A 10,863-nucleotide genomic window follows, 5' to 3' on the forward strand; every position below is an offset into this window, starting at 1 on the left:
GAGAGAGAGAGAGAGAGAGAGAGAGAGAGAGAGAGAGATAGTAGGATTCCTCTATCGACAGCGGAACGAGCGTGGTGGTGGTGGTGGCGACGGTGATGGTGGTGGTAGTGGCGGCGATAGCGGTGGCGGTGGTTAAATCAAAGACAAACCACTTTAGCCAGTCGGATCGTGACGAGGGGGTTGATGGGGGTGTGGTGGCTCGAGAGGTAACGCTGGGTGGGGGGTGGTATAGTCTTGTGTACATATCCGAGTATCTGGCGAAAGCTCGCTCACACTGGTGAGGACCGTGAAACGTTTGCACGCGTCTACCTCTACTATCTAGCTGTCTCTTTCTCTCTCTCTCTCTCTCTCTCTCTCTCTCTCGCACTCGTTCATTCAGGCTCGAGCGTGAAAGCTCGAAGAGGCCAGAGGGGTGCGCTCTAGTCTCTCCGGCACGCGACGTCTCGATGTGTGCGTGTGTGCGAGGAGCACGTGCGTCCGCGCAACCCCCGCGAACGAATCTGCCGGCACGCCCATTGGCCGAGGAAAGAGCTTTCCGGGTGCGCGAGCCGGCCTACGCTCCGCCCACTCGAGGCGGAACAACCACCCCGCTTTCTCGCTTCTCGCTTCACGTCGCGTCGTTCCTACGACGACGACGCTTTCCTCGGGAGTACTAATAATACGCCGATATATACCACCTATTCTGCCACCATGGTTCTACGTGGGAGTTCTCGGCGCAGCTTCCACGGTCCGCGCATCGCCTCCTCGCCGAAGGAAAGACGTTGCTGATCGGCCACGCCGAGTAGCACGAAACGACTCCACTCTGCTCGTTCTGCTCGTTCTCCTTTGCCGTCACCTACATACCTACACTTCTACGTACATATACATATATATATATATATTTATATATATATATATATAGACACGCACACACATACGCGCGCAACCGCACGCACAGAGACGCGCACACAAACGCGTACGTACACGTCTTCCCGGTGTGTTTAGTTTTCTTTCCAGTTTTTGTGATGGATTCGCGTCGATAGTGTCGTCGAGTGAAGTAACGTCCAAGAGTCGTCTTCCTCGAGAGAATGACGGAGATCGGTTAAGAATCGTTCGTTTCTCGGCAAAGGGTGATGTGGAGGATGCAGGAGGGTAGAATCGTGTCGCCTCTGGGACCGGTCGTCCTGCCTAGGGAGGAGGCGGACACGCGCGTTCCACTTTCGATGCCTTCGCAGGAAAGGAGGCACGTGTTGCTGCACGTACGCACTGCCGATCCTTTCCTCCGGTACGAAAACGTCAGGGCGCAGCAACAAACGAGCACGGCCGGTCAACAGCAAGTACCATCGTCCTCGCCTCCGCCGCATCAACAGCCACCTAGCACGCTGTCCAGTCCGAGCGTGACGACGATCTCGCCGATCTTGAGAGCCGTCGCGAGGACTACCGAGGAGTTGGACGGGTCCAGGAGCAGAGATAGGAAGAACGACGTCGACATGGAGATGGAGGACGAGGAAGAGGAGGAAGAGGACGACCGGAAGGAACGGGAAGCGGACGAAGAGGACGACGACGAGGACATGGAAGACGATAGGAAAACGATAGAAAGGAGAAACAGGAGTATGGGAGACGAAGAGGAGGAGGAGGAGGAACAAGAGGAGGACGACGAGGACGACAGCAGGGAAAACAGAGACGAGGAGGACGTCGAAGTTGACGTTTGCAGAGAGGAAGGTCCGGAAAGCAATCCCAGCAGTCCGGTCGACTTAACGGCACCCTCGTCGAGGGGTACCGATCAACAACTCTTCCTGAATCCCTTCGGAACCCGCATGACGCACGGTTTTTCTTGCGTTCAAGGAACCGGACCAGGTGGCGGACACCACGGTGGACTCCAAATGGCACCGCACAACGCGCCGTCGGTCTACATCTCCGGACACGTCGCCACTGGTTCCGCGGTGATGACGATCTGCTCCGGCGGAAACGCGAGCTCGCGAACCGCGGCTGGAAGTATCACGAGCACGACGGCGACCAGCACCGTCCCACCCACCGCCAAGAGGTGCTTAGCGTTCTCGGTTGAAAACATACTCGATCCAAACAAGTTCACCGGCGGACGCGTTATCCACAATCGGGTGCAACATCGGCGTCATCGTCGATCTGGCAGCGTAAACGAAGGTGAATAATTTTTCTTACGTTCCTCGCGTCGTTTTTTATCCTTTCATCCGCTCATTGCTGAGAGGTTAGAAACGAATCGAAAGTCGGATCGCTCGGTTAGGGTTAAAACGGTTTCAAGGGTACGACGTCTCTTCGAGAATCTTTCCGAGTAGTAGAACGGTGAATTTACGAGCAGGAATGTACTACGAATTTACAACGGCGACCTGACGCAGTTCTCGTAAATAGTTTACACAGAATTTATTTGGCAAACGAATGCTCGCCGAGAAACGGAAATTAAGTCTCTCCTTTGCTCTCCCTTTCTCTCTGTCGTCGTCGTCGTCGTCGTCGTCGTCGTCGTCGTCGTCGTCGTGATCGTGGTCGTCGTCGTCGTTGTCGTCGTCTCCCTCGTTCATTTTCTCCTCCATATTTTAACTAACATACGTACGTCGTCTCGTTCTCTCGAATCTTCATCGAATCTTCAGAGTGGTAAGTCCCTTTCGCCGGGACGGCGCCGTTTATCGTATTTTTCTCGCGTCTCTTAGTCGTTCGACACGAGGAGCTTCGCGCGTACGCCCTCTCACGCTTCTTCCTCGTTCTAACTTTAGACACTGGAAGGACGAGTTCCTCCACAAAGAGAGCGCGCGATTTTTCGTCCCATCGTTGGCTATTTGTGCACGCAACGTATGTTAAGCGTTCCCCCGAACTAACGTTCCTCGAAATTTCCTGTCTATCCTCTTTCTCTCTTTTTCTCTATCTCTCTTTTCCTCTTTCTCGGACGTTTCTCGTTTATCTCGATCAGGTATCGTCCAACACGTACGATTTATAAATTCCTTCCATATTTTATAATCTCGAATTTCAAATTGGCTCCATACGTTCGTTATATCGGTAATCATGCTAATCGAGCAACCGCAACAACGGCTTAGGGAGCATTACTTGTGTCGGCAAAAATTCGAAGGAATCCTCGAATGCTTATTGGCCGGACTAGCTTGCTCGAAGTAAGCGTCCCGAAGGGTAGCAATTTCACAGTTGACTTTCGAATTTAATGGAGTCTGGAGGACAGATAAGCGCCGAAGAGGTATCCTTTGCCGATAAGGGCAACGAAGAAGTATCGGAAGTGGAGGAGGAGGAGAAAGAAGAAGAAGAAGAAGAAGAAGAAGCAGCAGAAGCAAAGGAAGAAGAGGGTGAGGATTTGAAGAGAAAGAGAGATAGAGACAGAAGTGGCGGAGGGCTGTCGGAGCGTGACAAATTGCTCCGCTAATCTGCGTTAACCAGTCCTTGAACCCCCTCCTGCCCCCTCCTGTCCCCCTCTTCGTTCTCCCATCATCGTCCCTTTATCCCGGCATGGGACAACGGATCGGATCAGCCCTAAACTTGTCCATCTCCCGTTCCAAAAAAAAAAAAAAAAGAAATAAGATCGTTTCGATCGTACATACGCGAGAGAAGTGATTTGCGAGAAAAATTGTCTCTGACGATGAATGCTAATTAATGGGAGATTTTAAGGATGGATAGAGATCGTGAAGGTGAGTCCGAAGGAGGAAGCACTTTAGGTAGAAGTTACATTATGAATATTAAAGAGTGCTAATTAAATCTGAAAAGAAAGACAAAGCGGAAGAAGGAGAGAGAAGCGGGGGTGAGGGGGATAAATGATCGAGCGTTTAACAGAGTTTAAATCGAGTTTAACGACGAGAATTGGAAGTGGTCCAACGTTCGATGATGACGTATCAGTCTGAGAGATTTTTTTGAAAAACATATTTTATGACAAATTAGAAGAAAACGTACAAGACGATTTTATTGGAGGGGATGATGAAACAGAGGAGAAGGAAGGAAATAGAAGATGATATCCGTAGGACAGAAGTTGAGAACGGATCGATCGTACGATGAAATCGGAATTACACGATCCTCGAGCAATCCATCTTATAGGGTGGTCAGAGCTTCCTATTAAAAGTGCATCAGAGCCAGGCCGATCGGTAAAATCCGTTTCGAGCGGTGGTAGAGAGCGTGTCGAGTTTTCCGGCCCCGAATCCGCCGACGGAATAATATCGTCGGTTGTTATGATAATCGGCCGGCATCACACCGTATCGCGTCGCATCGCGCCAAGCCGCCCAGAAAATTGGCTCTTCTGCATCACAATGACTTCTCTCTCTCTCTCTCTCTCTCTCTCTCTCTCTCTCTCACTCACTCACTCTCACTCTCACTCTCACACTCTCCATCCTACCCCCTACTACCACCATGTCGTACTCTCTTCTTCTCTACCTCTCTCTCCCTCGTAACAAACTCTCCTTCTCGCGTCAACGTCGTAGCTACTCTCGACTCGTACTTTGAAATCCATTCGCCTTCCGCTACATTTCCGAGGAAGTTTTTAATCACAGCCTATTTCTTAAATATATATATATATATATATATATATATATATATATATATATATATATATATGTATGTATGTATATATGTATGTATGTATATATACTGGGTGGGCTTCCTAAAACTGGCTATTAAAATATCTTTCTAAGCTATCAGCGAAGAGGAAAACTTTTCGAGTCCTTCGATGTATTTACTTGGAATGAAAAATTTGTTTATCGAGAATCGGACAACGTCCGTCGAGTCGGTCGGTAGAAACGAACGTGGACTCGGTGGATGGGACTCGAACAAACTCAACGAAATCGAATCGATTCTCGATCGTTGCCCGAACATTTGTGCTCGGTGAACGATAAAATCGCGTTCCTACGGGGAATATTTACTCGCGCTTGAACGTCGTTAAACACCGGCACATTGTGTTTAATGAGGAAAACCGAGACGAGATAAGTATTCCCGAACGGCTCGAGACTTGGTTCCGTAGTCCCAAGTGTACCCCCTTAACGTACCCCCTGGGAACACGCAACCCGTCGTCCCCAATCGCTGCTTCTGTCGCCCTTCATCGTTCAAGGGAATACGAAAAAGAGCTAAACGATATAAATGATTTCGTCGTTATACCTCGATACCTTTAACGAGCCGATGATTTCCATTATTTTAAGATATATATATATATATATATATATATATATATATAGCGTTACGAAAAGAAAAAAATATATAAAAAAAATGATCGACTTTACTACGTCGAATCATATCGAATACAGGTTGATGTTACAAAATGAACTAGATATCCACTAGCAATTTTTCCGAATCGTTGATAATGTTACTAACGGGGTGTCACAAAGAAAGCTGTCTTTCGTGAATGAACGCTAAATGAAAATACGGTAGAGAAAATAGAAGTGGAAAAAAATGTATGAAAAAAATTAAAAGAGAATTCTTTTAACAGGTAGATCAGATTCTTCCGCGTTTCACCTATAAAACACCAACGAAACGACTGGATATAGGGGGTCGAGAGAGAGATGGTCTGCGAAACAGTTGCATAATTCCCTTGCTTGGCGTTGAGCCGTGCGGACGTTAACGAGTTACGAAGCTCGTTACGAGCAACGCGTTTCCCGGTAAATATGTACGAAAGAAGAATGTTCGGAACGAACCTAACCAGGAAGACTATGAATTCCGAGAAAGAGATAGAAACTGGAAGAGAGAGAAGGAGAGAGAAAAAGACATTTCCTTTGACGAGGAAATAGAATCGGATAACCGATAGTCCTGAGAGGAAAAGAGAGAGAGAAAGAGACAGACTCGGAGAAAAGAAGTCGCTGGAGGGACGAACAACGATATAAATTACGCAATTCAATTAAACGCGATCGATCGGTTTCGTACAGGAGGTGGAAACTCGTAAAAGAAAATGAGGGGAACAAAAAGAAGAAAGAAAGAAAGAAAGAAAAAGAGAATAGAAGGAAGACGAGAAAGGAGAGAGAAGGAGAGAGAAAGAGAGAGAAAAGACTGAGAAAAATTAGAAAAAGAGAAGAAGAAAGAATAATGGGATGGAGAAAGAAAAGAGGAAGAAGAAAAAGAAGAAGAACAAAATGAGGAAGAGAAGCTATGGTGGAGAAGAAAGAGGAGGAGGAGAAGGAGGAGGAGGAGGAGCAGGAGAAGGAGAAGGAGAAGGAGAAGGAGAAGGAAAAGGAGACATGAAGGAGGATAGCCGCTCGGCGGCCTGTACGACGGGGCAAGAACGATCGCGCGTTAACGAGATACAAATCCCATTACGGCGTAAACCTTCTCGATCCGTCGCCCCCTACGGACTTTCAGCCCCTAGGCAGCCACAGTACTGGGCTATGGGCTATGGGCCACGAGCCACGCCAATTCGGATAAAGTCTCTCTCTCTCTTTCTCTTTCCCTCTCTCTTTCCCTCTCTCTTTCTCTTTCTCTGTCTCTCTTCTATCCCGCACCTATCTGTCTATCCATCTCACTTTCTCTGCTTAGCTCGTGCACAAGAGAGAAAAAGAAAACGAGAGAAAGAGAGACAGCTCTACCAACTCGCACGCTCCGATATTCTCTCTGGCGTCTCTCTTTCAAACCGCCATCCGACCTTTTCTTTCTCTCCCACGCAGCTCGATTCCTCTCTTTCTCTTTCTGTCTGTCTGTCTCTCTCTCTCCTCTCTCTCTCTCTCTCTCTCTCTCTCTCATCCAATGGCCCCACTCGCAAACGTCCTCTTCCTCCTCTTCCTCCTCCCAGGGGCATCCCCAACCTCCACGGACCAGAGAGCCAGGGAATATCTGTCCCCGGGACATCTGCGTGCTGATTGAATCTCCAATCTCCTCTCTCATTGAGCGAACGATTGGCCGGCCGCACTCTATCTCTCTCTCTCCCTCTCCCTGTCTCTCTCTATATCTATCTATCTATCTATCTATCTATCTATCTATCTATCTGTCTGTCTATCTATCTATCTATATATCCTCTTTTTTCTCGCTCGTTATCGTTAACGATCATTTGGTCGATCCTACAGCTCTCTCTCTCTCTCTCTCTCTCTCTCTCTTTCTCTCTCTTTCTCCCTTCCCTCCTCCCTCCCTACGTTTCTGTAACTTTGTAAGAGACACCAAGGATATGTTCGAAGAGAAGGCGCAAATCTTCCAAAAAGTATCATTTAGATCGATGAGAGACGAGAAAGATCGAGAGACCACTTGGGGGTGGTTTATATGGGATACGAGAGAGAAAGAGAGAGAGTAAACGAGATAGAGATATCGCAAGTAGTATCGCGTTACATTTTCCAACGAAGGAAAGGCGACACTCGCGTCGCCGACAGCCACGCAATTTTGTCCCTCGTATAATAAATTTTCGTCACGCGACACCTTCGTCGTGACGCGCGAACACGCTTATTGCTCCCCGTATCGTTTCCCCCGGCGCGGATTATCCCCTAAAGTAAGAGGAGAAGCGATTCAGAAGAGAACAGAGGACTGACGATCTTTCTTTGCTTCCAGACGGAGACTCCCGAGGCGAGTTTGCCTGTGGCAGCGGTCAAGAGGATGAAGAGGGTACCGTGGAAACTGCGATGGAGGAAACGGAAGAGGACGTGGAGGAGGACGACGAGGAGGAGGATATCGAGATGAGAGTGGTCGATCGTGATTCCTCTAACGTAACTCGTGACGTTACGAATCAAACCTCAATTGGCCCTACCAACAATAACAACAACAACAACAACAACAATAATAACAACAACAACAACAACAACAACAACAACAACAACAACAACAACAACGGTACGTCGAACGGTTGCAAAAAGAGACAATCCTCTTCCTCGTCCTCCTCATCGTCCAGCGGCGTTCAAGTACAGAACTGTCAGAGTCAAAACGGTCAAGGACAAAACTCTCAAAACGGTTCGAGTAATGGTGGGGGTAGTGGGGGTGGTAGTGGTGGTGGTAGTGGTGGTGGTGGTGGTGGTGGTGGTGGTGGTGGTGGTGGTAGTGGTAGTACAGGTGGCAAACCAAGAAGAGCTAGGACTGCCTTTACGTACGAACAATTGGTAGCTTTGGAGAACAAGTTCAAGACTACGAGATATCTCTCGGTATGCGAACGCCTCAATCTAGCTTTATCTCTATCCCTGACCGAGACTCAGGTGAAGATCTGGTTCCAAAATCGACGGACCAAGTGGAAGAAACAGAATCCTGGATTGGACGTGAACAGTCCAACGGTACCAACGACACCTCCTCATCCGTCACCGTACGCACCAGCGTTCCTATTTGCCGCTCATCCTCATCAACATCCCTTACCGCATTCTCATGCTCATCCGCATCCACACTCGCACGCTCACGTTCATCATCCGTCGGCCGTGGCACCGCCACCACCTGGCTATTATCATCATCCAGCGGCACCACCAACGGCCTACGCTCCTCCAGGAGCCACCTTCTTCGGACATCACCTGCCTACGACGCCAACTGCCACGGCTTCTGCCTCGGCCTCGGCGGCGACTTCCACTCCTTCCTCCACCTCGGTCTTGGCCCTATCCTCGCACACGCATACACACGCGCATCCTCATCCCCACGCGCATCCGCACGCGTAGCGAACTCGAAAATCCTGTTCCTCGATCGAATCTTAGGCTTCTTCTCGCTGCGAAGCCAATTTTCTCACCTTTGTAATATATTTCATTTGTTTCATTGAAAGAAGGAGAAGAGAGATAGACAGGGAAAAAGAGAAAGAGAGAGAGAGAGAGAGAGAGACAGGGAGGGAGGTTTTGAAAAGTGAGAATTTTGTGACGAAACATGTCGTGATTTTTTTTCGTCTCTTTTTTCTTTCTCTCTCCCTTTTTCTCTTTTTCACCATCGAAGGAGGGAAGTAGATTCTATCCCAAAAGTTCGTAGCTTTAAGGTGTGCGTGTGAGAGAGTAGACGTACGAGTGGATTTGAATATACGAAAGTGAAAGAGAGAGAAAGAGAGAGAGAGAGAGAGAGAGAGAGAGAGAGAGAGAGAGAGAGAGAGAGACTATATTGCGAGAGAGTATGCAAGTGCAAATACGCGAGAAATCAAAATGAATTTAGCGAAAAACACACGGACACGCAGAGAGACACGAAAACAGAGACATACACGTACGTACATAAATACATACACAGAGTTGCTCGACCACACGGAATACAAGACAAATTTATTGTGCTGAAATTGTGCAAAAACGAACGGCGTGAGGCGCAACGAGCGTTCCTCTGTAAAATAAATGCCTACCATACGTTACGCTCGTAAACCTTTGCCAACGAGTCCATGGCACGTGGACACGAGGAAGACCGATTTCGATGCTTCGTTCGACCGCCTCGAAAGTGAGAGAGAGAGAGAGAGAGAGAGAGAGAGAGAGAGAGAGAGAGAGAGAGAGAGAGGTGAAGAGGTGTAGAGAGGGAGAGAAAGAGAAATAGAGATAGAGATAGAGAATGTTAGACCGACTATGAATAAATAGGAGTGGAACGCCTTGTAAATTTGTGTCGTTACGTGTTAAATCACCGTGACGACGAAGCATCAGCCGAGAGCCGGTCGACGAACGCTGAAAATCGATCTAAAATCGTATAAAACCCTCTTAGATCATCCTCTTACGTTTCTGCCCCGAGACCACTTACCAACTCGAACGGATAACTTTTGGAGCTTTTGTAACACCGACGATGCAGATGGGTTGGTATGTAAGGTAATCGATAAAAAAGGCGAACTAGGAGATCCTTTGGATTTCGAAATGAACGGAGAAGACTTGGCCTTTACAATCTATTCTCTAAGGTAAGTATGCAAGCTCGAGTATTAAAGATTAATCGATAGGATCGATAGGTCGCTCCAGTTCTGTATTCTTGATCGATTCGTTAAAAAATGTTTGCCCTGAGGGATCGGTATTATTCCCTTTGATTAAGTAAAGTTAGGCTTTAAGAAGATAAAGACGGAGAAAGATAGAGATGGCACTCCCCCTTTCAAGGAACGACAGGAAGAAGAAAAAGTTGCGTTAAACGTGCTCGGCCATTAGACGGCCGGATGACGAGGAAGATGAAGACAAAGAAGAAGAAGAAGAAGAAGAAGAACAAGACGAAGGAGAAGAAGGAACTTCTCGTAAGATTCCTCTTTGAAGCGGCACACGCGTTCTCGCGCGTGGCTCGAAGAGGACAAGGCGTGCTTGTTCGACTCTCTCCGAGCTGGCCAAGTTCGATCGACGGAAAATTGCTCGTGCTCCTCTTTGATGCTAAATTTAGAAGGTGTCTCCTTTTTCTTTTTCTTTTTCTTCTTCTTCTTTTTCTTCTTCTTCTTCTTCTTCTTCCACCTCCTCCTCTTCGTACTTTCAACACGTGCAACACTGATCTATAATCTTCTTCTAAGTTTTCTTTGTCTCATTTACGTTACCAGGAGATACACCTAGGTAAGTATATATTAAGAATTTTATCCCAGACAATAGACACGGGCATCAGCCTGCTTATTTCCCTCTTTCCTTCCTTTTCTCTTTCTTTCTTTCTTTGTTTCTTTCTTCCTTCTTTCTTTCTGTCTTTATCTCGGAAAACAGGAGGGGTAGTCGGAAGCGTTGGTGTGAAAGAAGCAGAAGAAGCGATGGAAGATTTGAAGGGGGAGGCGAATCTCCGACTGATCCGTGGGAGAAGAGAAAAAGGGAAGAAGGAGGAGGTAGAGGTGAAGGTGATGGTGGTGGTAGAGGAGGTGTAGGAGGAGGAGGAGAAGGAGGAGGAGGAGGAGGAGGAGGAGGAAGCGGAGGAGAAGAAGAAAGTGGAGCTGGGTGTCGCTCGCCGGACGATTCTCTCGAATTAATTCTTAGGGGTGGATTTCGAAAGGGGCCCGTCACCGTCCGTAAGGGGTGCGAGTGGAGCGAGTGGACCGTGAAATAACCAAGCCCCGCTCGCGACACTCGCACTCCCTACGTTCCGAGGCTCTGA

General features: G+C 48.0%; 1 protein-coding gene across 1 annotated transcript; it reads left to right on the plus strand.

The window, feature by feature from the left end:
- Positions 1–6: 6 nt before the first annotated feature.
- On the plus strand, positions 7–9,426 carry LOC122637886 (probable serine/threonine-protein kinase DDB_G0267686). The gene is made up of 2 exons (XM_043830384.1): positions 7–2,139; positions 7,450–9,426. Exons 1-2 carry the CDS (start codon positions 1,113–1,115, stop codon positions 8,526–8,528), a joined length of 2,106 nt encoding a protein of 701 aa, XP_043686319.1. The 5' UTR covers positions 7–1,112; the 3' UTR covers positions 8,529–9,426.
- The last annotated feature ends 1,437 nt before the right edge of the window (positions 9,427–10,863 follow it).

This window comes from Vespula pensylvanica, chromosome 2 (genome assembly GCF_014466175.1).
Source record: "Vespula pensylvanica isolate Volc-1 chromosome 2, ASM1446617v1, whole genome shotgun sequence".
In the NCBI taxonomy this organism is placed as follows: Eukaryota; Metazoa; Arthropoda; class Insecta; order Hymenoptera; family Vespidae; genus Vespula; species Vespula pensylvanica.